At 43.7% G+C, this 24,134-nt stretch overlaps 2 protein-coding genes and 1 long non-coding RNA gene across 6 annotated transcripts in view; 2 read left to right on the top strand and 1 right to left on the bottom strand.

The window, feature by feature from the left end:
* Window positions 1-1,403: 1,403 nt before the first annotated feature.
* ERRFI1 (ERBB receptor feedback inhibitor 1) lies at window positions 1,404-15,049 on the bottom strand. Of its 4 annotated transcripts, none has more exons than XM_019639827.1 (5): window positions 14,962-15,040; window positions 12,286-12,380; window positions 5,076-5,269; window positions 4,891-4,967; window positions 1,404-4,010 (listed from the first exon to the last, which is right to left on the bottom strand). In XM_019639827.1, exons 3-5 carry the CDS (start codon window positions 5,195-5,197, stop codon window positions 2,830-2,832), a joined length of 1,380 nt encoding a protein of 459 aa, XP_019495372.1. In that variant the 5' UTR covers window positions 5,198-5,269; window positions 12,286-12,380; window positions 14,962-15,040; the 3' UTR covers window positions 1,404-2,829. The 4 variants fall into 4 exon arrangements, with proteins under 4 accessions (XP_019495372.1, XP_019495371.1, XP_019495370.1 ...); XM_019639826.1 differs by lacking the exon at window positions 14,962-15,040 and adding an exon at window positions 14,393-14,932; XM_019639825.1 differs by lacking the exon at window positions 12,286-12,380 and having other exon boundaries at window positions 14,962-15,049.
* The window catches only part of LOC109381242 (uncharacterized), a 26,621-nt gene continuing 14,060 nt past the window's right edge, over window positions 11,574-24,134 (top strand). The window contains exons 1-2 of the mRNA XM_019639712.1: window positions 11,574-11,592; window positions 14,839-15,147. Coding sequence (XP_019495257.1) covers window positions 11,574-11,592; window positions 14,839-15,147 — 328 coding nt within the window. The remainder of the gene's footprint in view (window positions 11,593-14,838; window positions 15,148-24,134) is intronic.
* LOC109381292 (uncharacterized) overlaps window positions 19,077-24,134 on the top strand; it is a 15,390-nt gene continuing 10,332 nt past the window's right edge. Inside the window, exon 1 of the long non-coding RNA XR_002123684.1 lies at window positions 19,077-20,396. This is a non-coding gene — a long non-coding RNA (uncharacterized LOC109381292). The remainder of the gene's footprint in view (window positions 20,397-24,134) is intronic.

The following is a 24,134-nucleotide window of genomic DNA, read 5'->3' as shown; positions in this document are numbered from 1 at the left end:
CCATCGCAGGATAGCATGTCCTGAAGTCTCCATTTCCTGTAGCTTTTCTCCAGTCTGCTCTCCACAACAGCCACTGTCATCTTTTTAAATAAATCGGATCACATCACTCCCCTGTGTAGATCTTTAAGGAGCGTCCACTACCTTTCCCGCTGTCCACCCTGCTCCTGCCCTAATAACTTCCAGCTTCTGGAAAGGCCCAGCCTTTTCTTTGACGCCTCAGGGTCTTACACTTGTTTCCTCTGCTATTCCTCCCTCTTCACTCGCCTCCTTCAGCTTGATTCCAAGCCTTCAAATCCTACCACCTCAGAGAGGTAGGAGCTTGTCATTGTCACCGCCACTGTCCACTGCTTTTTAGCATTTACCATTCATTCATTGTAATTATGTCCCGCTTTGAGCTCTGTAAGGGCAGGGGTGTGCCTGTTCTCTCAGCACCCAGCATGTGGCTGGTGTTGAACAAATGGCTGTCGAATGAGCTCCTCAGACCCATTTCTTTATCTGTAACAGGCCAGAAAGGACATCTGAGTTTCAGGGTGATGGGGAGTTAACAGATGATCACCACAGTAATTACTGTGGTTTACAGGCAGTTGTCACCAACAAGTCCCTATTGTGTGTATCACCCCCTCCCCCCATTTTACCAATGAGAAAAGTGACGTGCAGAGATTTTTAAGATCTGCCCAACCTATCATCAGAAAGAGGTGGAGTTGGACTTTCGGCCCAGATTGATGTCGGAGTCCTCACTCTGGACTCTGGAGGGTACCGAGCACATGCATGTGCCCAGTTAAGGTCACGGAGAGCTTCACCATCGCCAGGAACCCGAGGTGTGTTGAGAGCAGGAGGAGGGGAAGCAGCTTGATTTTCGCTACAGGGCAGAGGAAAGTGAAGAGAACTGGGCAACCCTGCGGCGTGCCCTCACGGAAGGCATTCCAGCTTCCTTCTGCATCCCAAAGCTGCCAGGTGGACTCGCCAGCTCTGTGAGAGGCGGGCAGGCTAGGGGTCCTTCGGTGGCCTCACTTCAGGCAAGAAGCAGAGCCTCGCAAGGGCCCAGTGTCATCTGGACCTAGTCCTAAAACACCAAACGAGTCACATCAAGTCTATCAGAGCCGGTTTCTTCTGGTTCCTTCCCCTGGATGGGGCCTTGATAGTCATATACCAGCCTCAATTCACGTTCATTCTTATTAAAGGTAAATACAAATAACTCATTTTCACTGTGCATTTGTATATTTAAATACAAATTGCTCAAATTATTTGTCATTTTAGGGAATGACAGTAAATTTCAAGTTTAATATATTAAACTAAAAAAAAAAAAAAACCCCAAAAAAATCTTCCTTTCTGCTTAAAAATGGTAATATTGTCAAATAACTTGAGACATAAAATTTTGTTAAGAGTTTAGGCAAGAAACATTATTAACGGTATCATAAATAAGTATTATAACTTTATTAAAATGAAAAGACAATATTCAAAATAATGCAACAAAAATGAATAAAATCCTTTGTCCAATACTGTACACATAATGCAGAAATCAGTGCATTTTTCTAAAGCACGTTTTAACCTTCATTTAAGTTCATACTAAAATATAAGCTTTAAATAGCTCAAACAATATCATTCAGCAGTTTAAACTGTAAACAGCTTGTTTAAGTGTTAAGAGAACGTTGCAGTAATGTACCTGTTAGCCAGCACCTTCTCTTCTGCGCTTAACTGTACAAGGGAAATACACCGAAGCTGTGGGAGTGGCAGCGCCAGCCATGGGTCTTGCTGCAGCAAAGTGGAGCAGCCAGCTGTGCGAGTTTTAAAAGCAGACGATGCTGATGTGACCTCTGGTATTAAGACACACTGCACTCTTGGTCGGAAGTGTTTTACTGAAAAAGCAGACCAGTCCCCAGGAAATACTGAATAGGAGCCAGCAACACAAGGCCAGCTTGTGTTGTGCTTGTTTATTAATACAGTCTAAAAAACAAAAACAAAAAAACCCCAGCACACATCCCCACGCAGTGACTCGATCACACAGTGACTCGCTGACGCCAACATCCTCAACACCAGCGAACAGTCCGGGTGCCCCGTTTCTGGGAGGCGCATGTGACCGACGGCGGGCCGTTTCAGTGGGTGGAACAAAGCAGGAACTGTAAGGAAAATGTACTAACTCTATTATCTTCTCATTTTCCAAGATGTGAGACATGTGCAGGTGGAAAATATGGTTGCCAAATAAACTGCTATCCCTCCCTTCAACCAAACAGGAAGTATTTTGGGCTTGGGAAGATTTTTAGACTAGGTAGGTAGAGAGCGCCACAGTGAGAACATACACCCTGCCCTCCATGTAAAAGATAACTTGCAAAAATAAATGAAACAAAATATTGACAGGCCGAAGAGCCAGAAATCTTCAAACTTACTGAGCAAAAATAATTTTTTATGATTTTTGATCTAAACTGCATTTTCCTGCATTTGCTGGATTTGCAGTCTATCAGGAGCCATTCTCCAGCTTGAGTTTTTATCATTCTAAATATATATTACTCTAAGACAGCAACTAACTGGTTAATCTGCAACTATGGTCTACGGCTATACCACGAGTTTATACAGAAGGTATATGATGTATGCGTATATGAAGGCTCCCCGGCCTGCCCTCCCGCCCTCCCGGCGTACAGACTCGGGTAGGCCCTTCCCCAGTGCTAACTAAAGCAGGAATCCTCAGCATAGCAGTGCCTCACAACCGCTCTTAGCCTTTCTCTTTAACACAGAGTTCAACTGTTTTGTTCTGTAACCTGAAACGTTTTCCCGTGCACGTCAGCCAAACTGGAACATCGCTTGACCACCGTCTGCTGACCCACGAGTCACAGCCTAGGGAGACACCACATAGGGTGAGTGTTTCCGCTTCACGTGCCCACCCAGGTCCACTTTTGTTTTGGAGTCCAGCTTTTCTGTGGCTGAGGGGACACTGCATTCAGCAGGTGACGGCTGGCTGTGGCTGCCTGCTTCTTCTGCTTCCCGGAAGAACTTCTCGTATTTGTCCATGTACGGCGGCCTCTCAGGCAGGAGGTAATAATGCGTTGAGCTGACCTTCTTCCCATCTTCGATAATGGGCAGGATGCAGGGCACCTTCCCGGCAGACCCTTCGCTGTTCTGTCTTTGTAGAGCTTTGCTGCTGACGTATTTGGGGTCGGGGGCAAAGCTCTGTGTGGGGGGCATGACCCCATTGAGGTAAGACGGCAGGCTTTTAGGACTCGGTGTGCGGGAGTTACTCCGCGAGAGAGGTTCCCGTGGGGGCACTTTCGGAGGCCTGTCTTCATCACTGTACGTGCTAGACGTGACCTCCGCCGACCACCTTCTGTAATCTGGCTTCACGGGCCTGGGAGGTATGGGGACCCGAGGGGGGACCTCAGGTTTGTCCTCGTCGGAGTTGGGAGAAGCTCTGTGTAGATAGCCGGATATCCTTATGGCGGGCTTGTGAAAGGACCCAGCCGGCCCCGAATGAGACCTTCTCAGTCTCCGGTGGGTCTGAAGGGGAGCAGGGTTTGCACTGTGCACACCTGTGCTTTGCTCGGCGGCCTGGCTGAGATCCGCGGAGGACGCAGCGGGGGTATCGATATACGCGTAGTTGATCTGGCCGCAGCCGCGGAAGCTCCGCCTGCCCGGGACGTCGTACTTGAAGTCAGACAGCGTGCGATCTTCTAGAAGCCGGTCCGTGTCCGAGCTGGTGAAGAATTCCACCTCACAGTCTGTATCGTCCTGAGAGGGGCCTTTGGAGGTGGGCGGCAGCGGCGGCAGGGGCCGAGAACCCCGCTCGCACGGAGCCACGCAGGGGAAAACGGAAGGGCAGGCTTTTATGGGCGTGAGTGGGGGGGTAGAAGCACACACCCCATTGACCGAGAGTTTTTTGAGACCACATACAACTCGATCCTCTTCATGTGGTCCCAAGTTCTCACCCAGAGGAATGATAAGAGGGGTCAAGCTGGGCTTCTGAGAGGGGCCGTTTTCTGCAGAGCGCAGGCCGCTCATCGCAGCAGATGTGGAAGAGCGCCCTGGAACCAACGAGAGACATCAGTCAGTAAGAGACCCGCCAGCTCCCACCCGCGACCACAGCCCCGCTACGTGGGCTCCTACAGCTTCCACCTAAACGAACAGAGCGACGTGCCGGCTGGAACCGAGAACACCCAGGCAACAGCCACAGGCGTAATTAGAGGCTGGAGATTGTTAACACACGATCTGGTTCAAAGAACAAATTATCTCTTCTGTCTCCCTCGGACATGTGCACGGCACACACCCACGCACCTCGGGCAGGTTTTGTGACATGTGCAAAATTCGCAGAAGATGAACAGCATGTAATTTACATGAATACCAGACTACGCCAGCCTAGTCATTTACGAGATGCAACCACAGGAGGTGCCGGCTTGCAGGCATAAGGTAAAGTCCTCACTGTCAGCGCGGTCGGAATACTGAGAGTGAGAGCCTGGCTTGCCATGTGATAAGAGGCTCTTGGCAAAAATCTAAGGAACATAATGTTCACATTAAAAGTACTATGTGGTGTATCACCCACTTTTCTAAGTTGTTTTAAGCAACATTTACACTACTTCATCACTTCCAAACAGCCAATAGTAGTAACAAAAGGGACAGGTCTTGTCCAGTTCCTGAAAGTGAAGTGTTTCACAGGTGGGGTTACAACTGAATTCTTGATTTGAAAGATCACACTTCCACAGGCAGACAGTGACTGGGGACCTGGTGCAGTGGTTTGAGAAGAACCGGTGATCCCCAGGACCTGTTGCCACTAGGGGTCAGACTATTGTTGGAAATAGTTCAGACCTTTTCCTCATTTAAAAAGTCACGCTGGAGGACAAGCTAACAGTCCAGACCACGCCACCTTCCGCTCCCAGGGCCAACTTCCCGGATTTGCAGAACACATACCAAGAGATGTTAGGTGCGCCTGACCAGGAGTGTTCAGACTGCAGGCCATGGTTATTGGGTCAACATTGTAAAACTTACTGAAAGGAAAGGAAAGACATCTTGGTCATAAACAAGTTGTGGTCCTATTCTCCATCCCATTTCAATACCCTTCTTCGAGATTCCGGTGGCATGGAGCTCGTCCTTACTTTTCAAACTCCCTGGGCCTGGCCCAGTAGGTCTTCATGGTCCCCATGGCCTGGCCATCGTGTAGAAACCCAGTTTTTAATGGGACCCGAATCTCCTGAGCAGCCACTCCTGCGGATGACATCGTGCCTTATTCTGGGATGTCTCCACACTTGGGATCCTAAAGGTTTGTTAGTTGACCGGTAGCTTTCGTTCCCTAGAGGGATAAAAAGGAGATAAGAGCATGAAGCGAACAACTCAAAATACTCATAAATAGCTAATATTAGAGAATTTGGGGGGATGTTGGAGAGAAAAATTTAGTTATAGACTTTCACTTAATTCTGACAGTTTTACACTCATTCTTACTTCTCGTAAGGATGCTTAAAGGTGGACGCTAAAAATATTTTTTTTCGTAAATACTAATCCAAGATGTATAATGTGTTCAACAAAGCGAGACATGATCGACCGCCTGCAAAAGCGGGCCTCCTAGTGCAGAGGCTGACAGTTTGCACAACAAACCCTGCTTGCCTGCCAAAGCACACAGACCTTTCTCCAGCCTCCTGACACCGGCCTTCCAGGGTGTGCTTGCACTAGGAATGGAGCTCATCTTCCCCCGAGCTAAAAAAGGCATTTCAGAAACCACTGTGTCCCTCCCGTACTGCAGAACTCCCGTTCACTGAAACCTGACCACGCTTTGAGCTTTGATCGGATGAGACGCTCCCGTTGGCACCTGACTATCTATCCCACAACCCCGCATTGATTTGGGTTCTGTATTTCAGGGTTGGCCCTGAGAAGACACATTCTCCAGTTATTACTTGTTCAAGAATAAAGAAATATATGAAGGCACTAATTTCCATTATCTTGTAAAAATCAAGTTCTGCAAGATTACTGGCTTCAGTGGAGGCCTGGGACAGCTTCCTCCTCCCTTTTAGAGACAAACTTAAAGGTACATTCCTTACATTGTCTGAAGTGCCTAGCTGCGAGGCATGGACAACAAAGGCCAAGGAAGTGCAAGTTTTCTTAATCTAGTAGTTCCTCCACTTGAGGGAATCTGTCCCCTCCCACCCCCATCCCCCAGTCACATGTTGCCTGTCTTGGAGTCCCCAGAGGAGCCTCGTTTAAATTCTACTTTTATTACTCATGTTAGCATCAGTGCTAATGTTAATTAGCATCATCTTGGCTGTCTTCAGATAATTCATGTTTGATTAGAATACGTTTAGGACATCATGTGTCAGCTATCTGTGTAACACTGATCCCTTCTGAGATGTGTGCACATAAACTTGGTAACGCTTTCATTCTCACCAAACATTTGTGCACAGGTTTTTGCTTTGTTTTGTTTTGAATGGACAAATCTGTCACCTCCTGCTAGACTTCGAGCTCAGATAAGACGCTCCATCCCAATCGTTAATCATCCTGGGAACACCAGCAGTTGTTCAATAAGGGAATGTTTGTTGAATGAATATTTGTACAACACCTGTTATCACTGATAGAAATTTAATGTACATAATGTGTAAGGCATAGGGTTTTTGCTTTTAGCTAAAGATCCAAACAAATACTTTGCAAGTGTTTACTATTTGTTTTTTTCCACATAAAAAGGAACGAAGAGATAGTAATGTTTCAGTGACAGACTGAGGATGGGTCCCAATTACTGAGTCTCAGGTTTCTACCAAAGTCCACTGTTTTGACATACTAGGCAGAGATTTAAATAGGTTTAAAATAATATTTCAGGCAGCCAAGCATTATTTTTCTTTAATCAGTCTCAGATATGTGATTAAGAGGAGGAAAAAAAGTTATTGGGATGTCTTTTTTTTTTTTAAGGTTGGTTTTTAGATTATTGAAATGAGGCAGATGTGTTTTTCCTTTATTTACCTGAGTCAAGTAAAGCTATATAAACATTTAAAAACCAATTTTGAGAAAAAAATCGCTAGGCACTCCCTCTGTGTACTGAGCCCGCTGTTTTACGGAGCTTTTCTCCAGGCACCCCACAAGCACTGGCAAGGCTATAGGGAAAGTCTCTGTGGTAACACAAAAAAAATGAAAGGCCAGAGAGGAAGGAGAATATGGTATTTAAGTAGTTGGAAAGCACACTTTTGAAGATGGTTCATCCAGATTACAGGAAAATGCTGCGGGGGATTCCGGAGGCCCAGCCCCCACCTGTCTGCAGGCCAACAAGTCCTACCAGCAATGACTGTGTCAGCCTCCTAATGCCATCTAAATCTCAGCTTTCAACAGAACGATTGTGTAACTATCGCCTCTGCTGAAATTGCCTCAGAATGCTAAGCTTACATTTCAATGGTCCCTTAAAATTATTTATATGGTCTAGAAAAAAGTTATTTTTTATTCATTGTTTCCATCACCTACTTGTTAGCTTTCTTAAGAAAAAATTTTTTTAGTATAAAAAGAATTGTGTTCACTAAGCCAGCTCACTTCTGACCACAATAGTGTCTTTGTGTATTCATAGAAGGTGACCTGCCTCTACATTTCAATGGGGAATTGTGAATGGGCCATGTTATGAAACCGTCGGAACTTCCTACTTGCTTGCATGGGAGAAAGCGAGGAGGGCAATATAATTGCATGTTCTCTTCTTTTGGAAAAGAACTTCAAATTGTAGACTCAAAAAGGGTAACCTGCCATAGGTTTGGAAGCAAACTTTTAAAATGTATCCCTCAGATTGTATATGGAGGGTATGAAACCACCTGAAATTCTTTTACACCTTTCTCAGAACTCTTAAGTATTCAATATACATGCTGGGGTGGGTGGTGGATGAATCGGTTTGGTCAACCTCAAGTTAAAAAGAAAAACACTGCTCAAGTGACATTAACTAGTGCTGCAGTGTACTGTTTCCTCTTAACTGTAAACCTAGCTCTGCCTTACAGTTTATTAGGAAAACGATTGCAAAAATATAGCGATGTGGGAAAATCAGTATCAGTCCAGGATGGGATTGTTATAAAATGCAAACATGAAAGCTGATGCTAACCCAGGCGGCATGGGACAGACCAGGATCTAACTAACCGTGGGCATAATAACTTTCCTAAAATGCATACTCTTTAGCCTTTCAGTGTATCAGAAACGCAGTTAAATCCCAGATGTGAACTACTTTTTCCTGTTAAACATCATTTGATTTTTTTTTTTAATTCAAGGAAAACAAACCTCACCCTAAAACCATTAGTTTCTTGAGATGGTCCCTTTATTTTCTCTCTTTCCCCGCATCCCTCCCCGGGTTCTGATCCACTTCTACAGCTTCAGCGACAGCCCTGAGCCTTGACCCCAGCCCTGGCTCAGGCTACCACTTAGCATTTCCTATTGTCTGGTGATTATCTTTCCACTCCGATGGTCCTCTGGCATCCCGGACTCTACAAGCCAAACTCCTCCTGTCACTTACTTCACACCCCAACCCCCTTCCCAGACCAGTTCAGGGTCCAAGGGGATCACACTTTTCCTAGAGGCACCATTTTTAACCCGAGTTACGGCCAATACACATTCAGTGACTGAGTCCGGTGGCCTAATGTCACCTGGTGTCTCAAATCTACCTTCCTTCCGTTCACCGGCACCGCTCTGCCCTGGGTCTGAATGCAGCCAATCCATCCCACACACCAGGCCCAGATCAATCCTCCTCAACTGCAGCTCAAATTAAGATCTCCCGCTGCTTCAGATCTTCTGAATAAAAGCGCCCGAGTCTGGCATCCAGGACTGCACACCAAGGCCACGCTCTACCTTTGCTGAGCTCCTGCTTCTGTTTTCTCAGTGTCGCTAGCAGCATGCCACTCCTCTTTCATGGCTGTCTCCTAGACCACTTTCTCCACAACCCGCGGAGCGAAGCCTGCTGTTCTTGGGCTAGTTCGTGCTGCGCCCCGTTCCTTCCCCATCCTCCGAATCATCTAGGACAGGACCTGTTTCTCCCTGGAGATCCTGGCATCATTCATTTCTAACAAATATTTATTAAATGGATATCGAGAAAATATTCATCTCATTTTTAAAAAGGTACCATGAAAGATTCACATACTGTATATAAATCAGAGAGCTAGGGAAAAAAACAAAGGATTGTAAGGGATAAACTTAATGTGTACTGTAACAAGTTTAGGATATGCAGCAGGCAAGGAAGGAATTTTCATTCAATTCATTTCCAAAATCCAAAGTGGACGGTTTGCAGACTGGGTAAAAACTGTAAGCTCAATGTTTAACAATGTAACTTTCTAAACTGGTTTCTGTTACTGTATATTTACTTAAGGCAGGCAGCAGAGTGCTTTCTGAAAACTACAAATTTCACCTTCTCTTACACACTACTCCTCCTGGATTATATAATGCACCTACTATGTTTTTGCTGTTAAAAACAAAAACCAAAATGTTAATGTTCAAAGTGGATGTTTTGCTTTTCTTTGCACATTCTTTATTGAGGTGAAATCACATGCCTTTATTTTGAGTCCAGTCTCTGAAACTGTTTTCAAAAAAACCAGGCTACCTTAAGCCAGTAACCTAGATCTGCTCACCTTGCCTCCAGATCACATTAATAAATCTCAGGAGCAATCCAGAGGAGGAGGGGCACATTTTTGTCACACAACTCATCCAGCTCTGCCCAGTGCTTCCTTATTTAAAAACGTGTGATGTAATTTCCTTCTTTAAATCTGGTTTTAGAACCTGATTTCTGTTTATTCAGAGTGATAAATGGTCTTTTCAGCTGCATTTAACAATTACCTACCTACCTATTCCCATACCCAGGGAGATACAAGGTAACTATAGAGCCAAAATTTGTAAAAAGAAACTGATTTAGCAACATGACAGATCCCCTGATTTTAGATCCTCCGCAAATAAACCAACACGTGCATGCTCACCTTCATTTTGGAAATGTCTAAAATAGTCACCTTTGGGGGAAAAAAACCCCCAAACAAAACACCACCACAAAAGACATGTGATTCATGTCTAAAGCACTAGTAGCCAAGCTGAATATTTGACACTGATTATTCAACTGAGCTGTTTCATAGAATTTTAATTTTTGTTAATAAGAAAACTTACTGACTTGATATTCATCTATATACTCAGTGTTTATATGAGTTGTAATATTGTGTGACCTGAATTTATTTCCTGAAAGCAAGACTTCAAAATCAAAGGCCCCAATTTGGTTTTTTTCCCCAGGGTTTTCAAATAGGCTATGATTTGGGGAAGGGGAAAAGGGGCAGGCAAGTTAGAAAAACTTCCTTCACTGTAACTTGCTACCATGAAAAAAGCATAAACAGCCTTTACATTAAAGCACAGGCGACTTAATATAATCCATCCACACAAAACAAAACAAAACAAAACAAAAAATCACAAAGGTGACTTAAAACATTTTTTCTATTGTTTTAATAAATTGTAATGAAAATTATCCTGCATGAATTCAAGCTAAACTTGCTGGTTTCAGTAAAGATGGGAAGAGTCCAGCTGGTGCGGATGGGCATTTTTGTCCTTAGCTGCGCCCCTCATGCCTCTTCAACAGGCCTAGTGTATAAGAGCCCATTTGTATGGGGTAAAAACTGAGGCAACAAGGAAAATAATTTATCTTCAGATTGTGAAAATCAAAGCTAAGTGACCTAATTTCTTGAATTTGGAATATTTTCTTGCTAAGTTTTTTAAGAAATGGCAAGCTAACAAAAAACCTATTTGCTGAATTTCCAGTTATCAATAGCCTTTGGAGTCCCCTCGTCTCCTGCACAGTTTTAGTGTGACAGCAGATATATTCTTTTGTCCTTTGTAGTTTTCCTACAGAGAACTCCAGTCAATAGCAACACGCACATGCATGCACACACGATGGAAAAATATTGTTCCTTTTAGACACACACAATAGATTTCTAATTGTAAAAGACAGGTGAATTCTAATTTAAATAACCACAAGCGCAATGTCCTAATGATGGGAATTAAGACTTTAAAATTTCAAATTTACTTAATGAAACTTTAAGTCACCTAATGGGTAACTCTAGATTGTTATCATGAACAAAACCAGTAAGAATAATAATTCATCAGACACTTATCTGACAGGCATTGTTCTAAGTGCTTTATATATATTAATATATTAACTTATTGAATCCTCTCTCAACAACCCTATAGATGGGTTACTATTATTACCCTCATTAACAGAAGGAACTGGAGGCAGAGTAAGTAACTTACTTGGTCAAGGTCGAGTGGTGGGGCTACTTAAACCAGGGAAGGCTGCTCACACCCACACCACCTCAGCAAGCCCTCAGGCAATTAAACCCGCGGAAGATCTGACCCACTACAATGCTCAAGTTTTGAGGGGAGCTCAGACAGATGTCTCTGGGGATTTGCGGCTTGGTAATAGTTTTTCTTGGGTAATCCTTAGACTATGCAAGTTCCTGTTTTACTTCAACTCCCTCAAATTCTTTTGTAAAAGTTATTAGTTGCAGATTTGGCCTATGTATCCTCTAAAAAGGGTGGGTTAAAGTATTACTTTTACATTCCATGCCTACTTCAAACAATTCTTTGGAAGCCCTTAACCTTTAATGATATCACCATCATGTATCCATTACACTATGGTATTTGACATAACAGGTCTGTCTCTACCGGAGAAAGGTCACCACATCCCCCCACACAGGCCTCTTAACACTCTCACAGCATGGATCCCAATGATGGCATTACAAATATCCTGCATTTGTAAAGCACTCAACAAATTACAAAGCACTTTCTAATACATTATCTCACTTGATCCCCACAACATCCCTGTAAGAACAGGCAGGGATTAAAACCTCCATTTTGCAGATGAGGAAATGAAGCAGAGAGGTTAAACATTTTCCTGTTAGCAAAAAGGCCATCCCAGCTCTTCTGCCCTAGAATCCAGCATTTTCTCCACTAAACTACCGCTGCCTCTGCTTTCCATAGTGTCTTGATCATGGCAGCCACCTCATTTCTCCTCCTCAGTTTACAAATGCAGAAACTGATGCACAGGATGGCTAAGTGAAATGCTCAAGATGTAAGCATCAGTCAGTTTCAGAGAGAAAAACAGGAACTCAGAGTGTTTAACTCACAAATTCTTAGCAGGGAAAGATGAAGTATTTTCACAAACAATTATCAAATGCTTATTCTGGACTAGATACTATGCTCGGTGAAAGTGACATGACTGCGGTCAGATGAAGCCTCAGTCCAGTGAGGAAGGAGAGAGACAACAGTTAAGAAGCAAACAACATTTTCAGATTGTGGTCATTTCAGATTCAGTAAGAGGGTAAGGAGGCAGGAGAAGGTACTTACCCAGGAGGTTAGGGAAGGCCTCCCCGAGGCGACTTTTTATATTGAAATCCAAAGCATGGAAAAGAGGCAGCCATGCGAAGAGTCAGGAGAGCTTCCTATGCACAGAGAGTAGTATTTTTTAAAGACAACCTGTAACTCGTAGAGTTTTCATATTCTGTGGGCTTTTAATAAGAGTTATTGGAGTCTTCTAATGCTCACCTTCCTGCTTCCTCTGTTAAACTGTAATGTTTTGTTGGATCCTGGCACTTTGTGGAGTTGAAAAGGCTTACTTCATGTAGCCAGAGCCCCATATTTTTAAAATATGGAGGCCTGGAAGACTGGCCTTTTAGTAATACTGCCCAATTTTATGATATAAGGAACCGGATTAAAATATCACCAGCAACTCTGAATCGTGGAATCTTTTGTTTTCCTTCTGAAGTCTGAATCCCACACTAACTTTTCCCTACCTTAAAACTAACTTCTCTATTACACTCACATTCAGAACCCTGCAACTCCCCAGTTTTATCTCGCCTCACAAAACATGTGTTTATATTGTGCAAACAACGCCAGAATGCCACAACTGGATTTTATCTAGTGAGTCCTTCATGAGCTTTTATAAAGTATGGCCAAACACCAGCACTGAAGGATGCCACAGGAGTCCTGATGATGAAGCACCCATTCAAATGTATTCAGATTAAGAGCCAGAGTTGTTTCTCTGGTAGAGGGAGCCTGTGACACTCAGATTCCTGGAATTATCCTTGGCACCACCTCCTCCCTCCTCTGCTCACCTTTCTAAAGCAACCGATGGTATGTAGACATTCAGGTCAGTTTCAAGCATGTTAGATTGTACCTGTAATTTAGCAACTTGCTTTTAAAAGCTACCATCAGTGTTAGCATAAAGGAACTATTATCTGGTTCAACTTCTGAGAAGCAGCAGTTGAGTTACTTTCACACAAAAACTCAAGTCTACAGTATAAATTTCAAATCTCATAGAAAGAGTGACCAGTATCTTCTGTGAACTGAAAGTAGGAAAAACAATTCATTGAAACAGTAATTTTACCTATGTGTCAAAATACGAATCCTTCAGACATCTCCTAACAGCCATAAAAAAACAGATTTGCTTTTCAACCCTTATCAGTGGCGGATCCAATCCTGCTGAGCTTTAAAGTGTAAAATATGCTTCCGTGCAATTATTTTATCAACCATCAACTATGTGCAAGGGTGCATAAGACAGAAGGTGGACAAGGCAGTGTTCCTGCAGTTAAGAAGTTTGCAATCTAATATACATTAGGTTATAAATCATTAGTCTAACATCTCCATCACCTAGTAGGAGTAGCCACTGGACACAGCTGAAAATAAACCCGAGTGAAGGGAGAGGGATGACAAATAGTGTATGAAGTCCATGCTAAAACCTGTGTGTATTTCTTCTCCTCACATTTCCTAATAATATCTGGACGAGAGCTTGGTTGCTAACATACTGGTAACAATCAGTCAGCATGTTAACAAGAAACCAACTTTTATTTGGGTCTTAGCAAAATCTGGTCATTTCCTGAAATGGGTACCTTGATGGTCTTTGGTCTGTTTAAATAAAACTTCACTTAAAACTGTATAATTACAGACATGCAAAAAGAAAGAAAAAAAAAGAAAAGCGGTTAAAAAAAAAAAAAAACCCAGCAAGACTAGGCATGGTGAACTTAAGATGTTTCAGTCTCAACAAACGTATACCATTGCATTCTTACAGATCCATAAAAGCTTAAAACTCTGCAGAACACTTGCTCTTCAGAAGGAAAAAAAAAAAAAGCGTTTTAACCTCACCTTTCTTCACCCCTGACAGTTGCCTAGAAACCAGTCCTGCCCTACCTGTGTTGCAGGTGTACCTCAAGTCACCAACACATCTCTTTTAAAGCTACAGCCTCTGACTGCACTTAAGTTTATGACTAACAATCTATTCATATTTTTTATCAGGTAGGAGACTGGTTTCTTTCAAGCAATGACGAAATCCTAATAAAGACTTAGCAAGGACCAATACAGCACCAATCACGGTTAAGGAGTCATCTCATTTGTAATAAGACTAGGATATACATATAAATACACACATACACACGAGAAATACCCAATGAGCGCTCACGTTTTGAACAGAATTCTGCGGTTCCTTTCCTTTTGAAGCACTATTTAGGACGCTCACAGCACAGTCACATTTCTAGGAGAGGAGGAGGGCACGGAACTACTGGATGAATTAAAGAATGCCGACTGGGGTTGACTGTCGTCGCCGAGGCTAAGCAGAGGGGTCGCGGGTCAGAGCCGGTGCCGATCACGGGCCAGCAATCACCCACCGCAGCTTTTGGGATGGGACATATGGGCACACGGCGCGCACCAGGGTAACGCAGCCCCCATTGTGAAAAAGGAGAACGCCCGAGGCCGCCGCCAGTCCGCGGGCGCGGGACCCCGGCTCGCCGCTCCGTCCCCTCCGCAGCGGTCCCGGCGCCCGGTGCGCGGCCGGCGAGGCGAGAGGCGCCCCCAGGCCCATCTGCGTGCCCAGGCCGGTCCCTCCCTCCGTCTCTCCGTCCGTCCCAGGGAGACTCCGCGTCTGGCGACCCTCTTCGCCGGGAGACCCGCCCTGCGTCGGGGGCCGCCCGCAGCCCGGAGCGGCGGGGGCGCGGCGCCGCCCTCCCCACCCCCAGCCCGCAGGCCCCTTACCCCCGTGGAGCCGCGGCTGCCCCACGGCGCCCTCCCGCGCATGTCCGTCCCGGCTGGCTCAGCGCCGCGGGCTCAGGGGCCCCGACACCGCGCAGGCGCCTCGCCGCTCGCAGCCGCTCGCCCGCCGCTCGCGCTCCCCGCTCGCACTCGGCCGCCGTCGCTCGACCGCCGCAGCTAGTCTTTTAAGTAAGTCGTGACGTTGTCGCCCGCCGCCCCACCTCCCCCGCGCAGCCAATCCGGGCTGCGAGCCGCTTAAAGGGGCGATGCCGCGGCCGGGCGCGCGCGTGGGGTCCACCCGCGTCGCGCGGCCCTGCGGGGGCCGCCTTTGTCTCCCCAGAGGCGTTTCGGGGCCGCCGCGGCCCCACGCCTCCCCTCCGCCGGACCCGAGCGGCCGCTGCCGAGCCCGGGAACGCCTCACACGGACTTTTCCTCCGAAGCGTGCGGGCAGCCCGGCCTCGGCAGTGGTTCCTGCCTCACCCCAAGGCGGCGCCGTGCTTCGCCTGGAGTTTCCCGTCGCTTCCAGCCGCGGGGACGGCTTTTGCGCGTTTCCTCCTGTCTGCGGGCCGCCGCCGCGTGGGTGGGCGGAGGCACCGGGAGAAGGCGAGAGGAGCCTCCTCGGGCCGGTCTCCGTCCCTCCGCAGGCCCCGCGGTCACCACGAGGCCCGCGGGCTGCAGCGTGGGAGGGACAGCGAGGTGGCAGCGTGGGACAGCCTGGAACAGCGAGGGACAGTGTGGGGTAGCACAGTACAGGGTAGGACAGTAAGGGGCAGTATGGGACAGCTCGAGACAGTGAAGGGCAGCGAGGCCACATCGGCGAGGCCCTTTCATCTGCGCATTGAGAGCGGGTCCACCCAGCCGCCTCTCCTCTGACCGACCACATGTTTGAAAATCTAAGCCAGACCCCGGTGGCCCGTTGGCCTGACCAGAGCCACCCACGGGCCTCCAGAAGGAGCACCTCCTTCCCCAACCTGGCGTTCCCTTGCGTTCCCAACGTTGAGCTGACCCATGCTGGCCTCGACATCTCTTGGCATGGGGGCCGCCATTGATGCCCCAGGACAAGACGCCAGCGAGCCCGTGGGAGGAGGTTTCTTGGGGCGCCAGTGATGCAACTTAGGCTTATAGTTTAACCGTAAAATAAATAATACAAATGATAACAAACCAAGAGTAAGTAAAGTAAGAAAAAAAGCAAACAGACAGAAACCCTCCAGTTTTAACTAGAACAAATGCCCTGAAGGGTCCTCTGTTGAGTGGCGGCCATAGACCTCTCGCTGAGCTCTTCTCTACGTGGAACCCCTGCTTGCATTTCGGCAGTCACGCCCGACAGTTGCACATTTCGCACTGCCTAATTGGGCTAGTTTAACATATGGAATGGGAGATTCCGACCTCATTATCAGGTTAACTATTAACTTTGCACTCCATGAAACGATTTGTCTTCTCTACCCTGTGATTTACTTACATTCTCCTGAATTTAATTCAAAGGCCTAATTTTGAATCCAAGTCCTTACACACACACACACACACACACATACACACACACGCACACATGCACGCACGCCCTGAAGTACCCCTTTGCCCTCTTTCAGTTGCAACATAAATGAATGTTTAGCAGAGATAACGCTATCCTTTCTGACCGGCAGGCTCCTGGATTGCAGAGGCTTTGGGCCATTTTCATGCCTAGGCTACTTATCAACAATCCAGTAATTTCATCTTTTTGTCAACTTATCTTCTTATTGCCATTCATTTAGTATTATTTTCGGATGATGGAAATTAGTCACAACTAATTGCTGGGTTTCTTACCAAATTAACTAGGTTTTTTGATTCACAGAAAATCCAGCTTCCCCCCCCCCCCCCATTTTGGCGTCATTGATGTTGACGGCTCACCCATACGCTGTTATCAGTGTAAAAAAAGGATCAGCGGGAAAAGTGAGTTGCTGGAGAGCATCTTTTCAGGCTTCACAGTGCAGCATTTACTGAATGGAGACCTAGATCAGCTCAGGTTTCATCTGAAAAGAACCCTAGCTACGCTGTTTCAAGTTGCTACAATACAGGGGTAATTTGTGCTGGCCTTATTGGCATGCTTTTTCATCTCCCTATTCATAAAACAGTGATAGTCACCAGAGCAACCATCAAACACACCCCTTCTTTAGAGAAAGAAGATCAACAGGATACTTACTATGTGGTTGCGAGCTGTATGGTGTGCTCATGTTTGGGTAAATTGTCAAAAAACATGAAATCACATGAGTAATATGTGATTAATCCGATTTTTTCTTATCTATTTTAAGCTTGCAAAATAAATATCATGATTTATTCATTTTGGGAGGGGGCGGGGCGGGGAATCCAGTTGTAGCTGATAGCCTACTGAATTTTGCTTACCATTTTATTAATATAATATGGCTTTCTCAGCTGTGAATGAATTGCATGAGGAGGCTTATACCCCACAAATCTTTTATCTAATAGTCTACTAAGGCTATTTTGTAATACCATTGATATTATGTCAATAATAGAGTATTGGGGGAAGAATTCAAAGGAAAATGCTAAACAAGTTGAAATATTAGCAAATTGCATTTATCATTCATTGACTTCTAACAGATTAGAACGCTAGTTTAGAGCTTTAGGGGAAAAAAAATATTCTCTTTGTACTGAACCTAACTTGTTTTAAATTGTCTCCAGTAAGAAATTTAAAGTCGGACAATGTTGGTTTTTTAAAAAATATATCTCTCGTAGTCCATTTAATTTTGAAGCTATTTTACAAGGAATTTATATTAGCTGATTGCTTTTCATATTGAACTCCCCCAAACATAACATCTGAAACATTAGACTTCCATCACATTGACCCAGATTGTCACTTTGCACTTGCCCTTCTTTCAGTGTAAGAAGAAGCTGTCCTTGGAGTGAGAACAAGGGAAGGTTCTGGCTCCGAAACCTTAGGCTTTGCTTTCCTAAGGACACTGCTCTTTTCTCTCCTCTCCCAGTCCTTCCACAAGTCATGCGTAGCCGTAAATAGGCTGGACAGGGGCCTTTCAATGCTTCCAAATTTATATTTTGACACTATTTGAACCCCGCAGGCGTGTACACATTTTGATATTTATTCTTGATTATAAATGTTTTTGTGTTCCTCCTTTTGAACAAAGAAATATCTTAAAGTGAGACACTTTCTTTCTGCATTACCCTTAGTCCTAGAGCCTTTACTTTTGTTCATTCGCAATTTAACTATGCACTTTTTTTTTTTTACTAATTTATAAACAAGTGTGCGGTAAAAAACATACATGACAATGGAATAATTGCATTTCTTAGAGGTCACTTTGTTAGTGTGCCACTTTCTGTTTTGGAAACATCTGGGCACAGATACATATATTTATATATCCAATAAACTTGGCTGATTACTTTAAGACACACATGCTGATAAGAGCCGAGATTCATTCATGAGGAATGCCTCGTCACTATCGAAGCCTTTACTGAGCTTTCAACTCTAGCAGCCATTTGACAAGTGGCACAGAAAAAGATTTCTTTAAAATTTCCATTTTCTTTTATGTAGTTAGGGATACTACACCCCCTTCCTAGCTTTTCCTCTAAAAAAGAAAGCAAGAAACAAGCAAGCAAGCAAGAAAGACTATACTCGTATACAATATACTCAGCCTGTGAGACGATTGAGCGGGCTGGTTTTAATTTATCTATTGTTTTATTGTCTATTGTTTTAAGTGTTAGCTTAACTACGTATTCTTAGTATGCATTTTAGAGAGGCTTTTTGTATAGTTGCTTATTCTTAATTGAGCCACTTTTCACTTACTTAATGCTCCCTTAATGTACATTTGATACTATTGGTGATTACTGTATTTCTAGTTCTATCCTGTTTCTAGAACTTACAACCATCAGAATTTTTTAGTGCCCTATAGATACATTAATTTAATATGTACATGTTTACTAGACAATTTTTTCAAATTTCTTTTGAACACTAACCTGAGTTTATCTTCAAATGTAAACATTTTCTCCCAAGTAAGTGCTGCATTTCCAATTAGCTGGCCAGTAGGGGGTGCTGTCGTCCCTTGCAAAATAAATAAATAAATTAAAAATATTAATGTAAACCCTTCATAAGAGATTTCAGAAATATATTTCACTCCTTCATTGCCAGCGACACAGATGAGATATGTTTATATCGATGCAAGTAAATAGTTCAGCATATGTATGGCAAGTAAAATTGTTATATTAAGAAAAGGAAACTTTGAGATGTTTACTTCTTTGAATTTAGTTCTAAAATAATTTGGTATTCTTTTACCAAATTGATCCCTTGGTAGCAGATACTTTCCTTCATTCTGGATAAAAGAAGGATAAGAAAAATGGTGCAATGATGGAGAGCCCAGGCTCTGGAATTGGAGGTTTGGGTGTGAATCCCAGCTCTGGCTGTATGACTTAGGCAAGCAACTTAATTTCTTATAAGCTGCGGATAACTACTTTTTACTCCACTGGGGTACTGGATGAATAAATGAGAGTATACGTGTAAAAGTGTTTAGAACACGGCTTGGCCCCATCAGGGTTCGATAACTGTTAGTTGTTTTTTTTTATCTATATTGTTATTCTCATTGTTATTGTTCTGTTTTCTTTGAGAGATTTTTTAACACCTTTCATTGCAAGATTCCAAAATTCTCTATTGCTTATTAGTATACATGATTTGTCAAGGAGGTTGTTTCATTAAATTCCAGGAGCATAAATGATTTATAAGATAAAATGTCTTACTTTATCTGCAGTATTTCCACTTAAGAGGCTATAAAATCTTAAGCCAAAGAAAGGCATCTGTCATAGTGAAATTTTAGGCACCAGCAGTTCTTGGGGAGATAGGCTATCAGCAGGGGGAATCTTCTAGCATCTCTCAAGGGAAGGTAACAAGTAGCCTTATGTCTATGAGCATGTACTTAGAAGTCCATACTCATAAACACCCATAGGCATGTTTCCTTTAAAAAATAATAGATTGAATTTGTGCATAAACTTAAAGTCCCTGCAGAACTTTTAAATCTGAACAGCTTTACCATATTCTCTGGAATGTTTACAGTAGCGACTAGGTACAGTAGCATTGAAAAGCACTGAAGGAATGCCAACACTTCTTGGTATTTCTAACTTTATTCACGCATACATTTATCCATTCATCCATCAGTAAATATTTATTGAACTCCTACTGCGTGCCAGTCCATGCTAGGTACCCAGCAGTGAGCAAGGGAGACACAATCCCTGTCCTCAGAGAACTTTCGGCTGTGGGTATTATGGACAAGCACAGGGGAAGTGGGATGGTCTGGTGTGATAGGGGGCTGGCAGTGTGCTGTGGGAATATTAGGACAGGACCAGCCCAGCCCTGAGGGAGTCAGGAGAGCCTTCCAGACCCAGGAAGGTCTACACTTCAGCTGTGGGAAGAAGAGGAGGTTGACGTCACTATCAATGACAAGAAGGTAAGAGATGAGGCCAGAGAGGTTAAACAGAGGCCATATTTTTCTTGACTGTATAAGCCATATACTAAGAAGTTCAGACTCTGTACTCAAAGTAGGGGAGCCATTGAAAAAGTCTGAAGTGGACAGTGACAGGTTTAAATTTCTGAGTTAGAGAGGTCACTCTTGTTGCCGTAGACATCATGTGACCAAAAGAGTTGTAATTTTGGGTTAGGGGTGCTATGTTACCTTCTTAGTTCTGACTTATTTCTGGCCAGGGTATCAGTTCTTCTAACTCTGGGATGTGGAGGCTTGGCAGTAATTATGAAGCAGATGAAAAACAAGAAAGCAGGCAGAGAGAAAGAGAAACAAATGCAGGCTATTGGTCAGCTCTTTGGTCTTTACCCACTTAGGGTAACAGGAGTGGTGTCTGTGGCTTGTTTGGTGAAATACAGGTTGACATGCATGATCTTCTACAATAAATCCATTTGTGTCTATGACATTGCCCAAGCCACAAATAGCCCGTGGAGACATCACTAGAACTCAGGGCTTTAGGTTGAATGTTCCTTTTATCGGGGAGGATATGAACTTAAATCTGTTATAAAGGGTTAGATGAATGTTGGTTGATACTTTAGTTAAATTTTGCCAGTATATTTGTCACTAGAATTTCTTTTGAGTTGTTTCTGACCTCTTCCTTAGTCAATCTAAGACTATGGAATTAAAAAGTTCCAGATTCTACGTTTCTTAAAATAATGCTTGTGAATGACCAGTATTTTAAAGGTGGAAGATTTATTTTCCTATAAAAGGGCATATTTGATTTTGTCATTAAGACAGTTCCTATGTTTCTGTTGTAAAACGTGTGATTGTATCATTAACCAGAGGACGCTGTGATTAATGAAAGCTGTTATTAAAAAAAGTGACAAAAATGTAATTTTCACTGATAAAGAAATATAATAAAATCTACTCCCTATTAATGCATATTGTTGTGATCCATTAGAGGGCACTTCATGATATCCAGGGTAAGAATTATATTCATTCAACAATTTTACGGAGAGTCTACTGTACTTCTGATGGTTTCTACTTTTTCAAGGTAAAATTCAGAAAAATTTCCACTCATTTGAGCTTTATGGTTGTTTGTATTTTAAGTTTTCTTTAACACTTAAAATGAAGCATTTGCCCCATCTTGTTAATTAGAGTATATGATCCTTTACTGACTGTTATTTATTTTATATCTCCTATTGTTGACTCTCTTGGTCATAGGTATAAGCTTAAATTATACGAGGGAGGGCTTGGTGAGTGCAGACAGCCTAATAGATATAAAAATGCAAAAGACTCTTCAGAGCAAGGCTGTAGATTCTACCTCCTTAAAAAACTTGAAGAATCAAATAGACTCTTTTTTTTTAAAGATTTTTATTGGGGAATTGGGGTATGGGAACAGCGCTGGGGAATTGGGGGAAGGCGAACAGACAAGTTGCTGTCTTTTTTGTTCTTCAGCAAAAAAAAAGGAGGACGTTGCTTCACTAGCTAGCCCAAGTTGGCACCATCATTGCGCTCTTCTCGGGCGAGGCAGATCAGTCTCTGGCTTCTGGACAGCTGCTCACGGTGGCTTGAGGGCCTCTAACACTGGCTGCTGGCTACACACGCTGGCTGCTGGCTACACACGGTAGCCCATGGCAACCCACTGCAGCAGGGGCTGCAGCCTACGCTGTCACCGGCGACTCACGGCAGCCCAGCTCCAGGTTGAGCTGTTGTTCAGCATCTTAGCTGTGGAGGGCAGTGTCACTGGCCCTCATATGTGGGATCCGAACCGGGGCCCTCTGGCATCCCAAGCCAGTTCTTAACCAACGTGCCACTCAGCCGGCCCTCAAATAGACTCTTGAACCACTATTTTTACTAGCACCCTAAACTGAGAGAGTAGTCATAACTAGAGAAAGCTATGTACCCAAAGATGTTCGATGCAGTGTCATTTATAATAGTGGAAAGCTGGCCTATTAGCAGGACAACTGGTCAAGTAAAATATGGATTATCTATTCAGCTATTAGAATGATGCTTATGATGATTTTGTAATTAGGCATAGTAACCAATAATAGCTAACAGTTTTGTGGCATTTACTGAGAACCAGGCACTGTTCTAAGGCTTTATGTATACAAATTAATTTAACTTTCACAACAACCCTCTGAGGTACATGCTATTCCTATGCCCAGTTTATGACGGAGGTTAAGTAATATGCCCAGTTACAAAGCTCGTAACTGGATTCAAACCAAGGCCATTAGTTTACTTTTTACAGCTACAAATTCTCCCAGTATCATGTTTAGTGAAAAAAGTGGAATACAGAATTGAATGTGGAATATCTATCCTCATGTGATCAATTAGGATTTTTTTTTTAAAGATTTTATTGGGGAATCTGGGAAGGGGAACAGACAAGTTGCTGTCCTTTTGTTCTTCTCAATTAGGGTTTTTAAATTTGCCAGTGACAGAAAATCTGACTTAAATTTGTTAAAAAAATAAAAAGAATTCAGTGGTTCAGTAATGGGAAAGTCTAAGGGTATGTAGCTGTATGTACTGCTTTCTTCAGGTGCTCAATGTCCCCAGATCAGGGCTTTCTTTAACTTGTGGCTTTGTCCTCTTTTGTATTGATTGTGTCTTGTGATTCCTCAGTGGCATGTTGGCTGCCAGCAGCAACAAGAGGTTAGATGGCTGTTGGGAAACCCAATTTAAAAAAAAAAAAAAAAGATCTCATTTAGTGGTTCGAACAAAAACCTGGGCCGGATTCTCACTAGTTCAAACTGAAGGCTAGAGAATGCCGTGCTCTGATTGGCCAAGCCTGAGCACGAGCCCACCCTTGGAATCATGGGTAGAATCAGCTCCATCTGAAGCATAAGAACTGAGAGAGTAGAGGAGGTGTTAGTTTTCTACAGTGAAACTGGTGAATGGACTAGGAGAAAAGAGAGACGGGTGTTTTCAGTATACGTACCCGCAACAACCGTTTCTTTTTTTTAGTCTGTAAGATACGCATTTAAAACTGTGAACTTAATAAATTTCTTGACGTTTTTCTGTTCCTTGACCTCCTTTTTTGATGCCTCCTCAGTCCTTTTCAGCCTTCTGCTCTTCTTTTGCTTGGGTGCTTAGCTGTAGGGATTCTCCGAAGTTATCTTGTGTGTTTCTAACTTAGTCATCTTATTCAGTTCCTGAACATTTATGATTACCTGTATACGAAGTGCACCCAAATCTAATTGTAGCCCTGTCTTCTTTCTCGACCTTTAATAACACATTTCCAGTTTTTTACCAGCGCTTCTCCTTTGGATATTTGTAGCAGACTGGCTTGCTTGGGAAGCAGGCTTTGAGATGGAGTGTGTCATTAGAGTGTGCTCTTGGGCTCTGTTGAAGCAAAGTGGAGGAAGCCATGTGGGTAGAAGTTGAGCTGTGATGCAGCGCCAATATAGGCCTTGGCTGGTCCTCTATTTTTTTTTTTTTTTAGTGGTTATCTAGAAATCATGAAATTCATACTTGTGCAGAATTTTAATCTCTCTCTTTTTAGCACCACTAATTGAACATTATCATCATTGGTTATATGACAGTCAATACTTATTTAGGTATAACCATATATCTTCTTTGTTCATCATTCTTTCATATCCCTCAGATTTTTTTTTTTTTAATTTTTATTTTTTTAGCTGAGCCATCCTGCTACCTGTTGGCAGCCCAGCGGCTGCTCAGCTTGGGCCAGGACTCGAACCGCTGTTGCTCAGAGCTCAAACTCTTGAG

The sequence above is a fragment of the Hipposideros armiger genome, unplaced genomic scaffold (assembly GCF_001890085.2).
Source record: "Hipposideros armiger isolate ML-2016 unplaced genomic scaffold, ASM189008v1 scaffold_46, whole genome shotgun sequence".
In the NCBI taxonomy this organism is placed as follows: Eukaryota; Metazoa; Chordata; class Mammalia; order Chiroptera; family Hipposideridae; genus Hipposideros; species Hipposideros armiger.
Note: the sequence above shows the minus strand (reverse complement) of the source record. Positions and strands in the feature narration are given on the sequence as shown.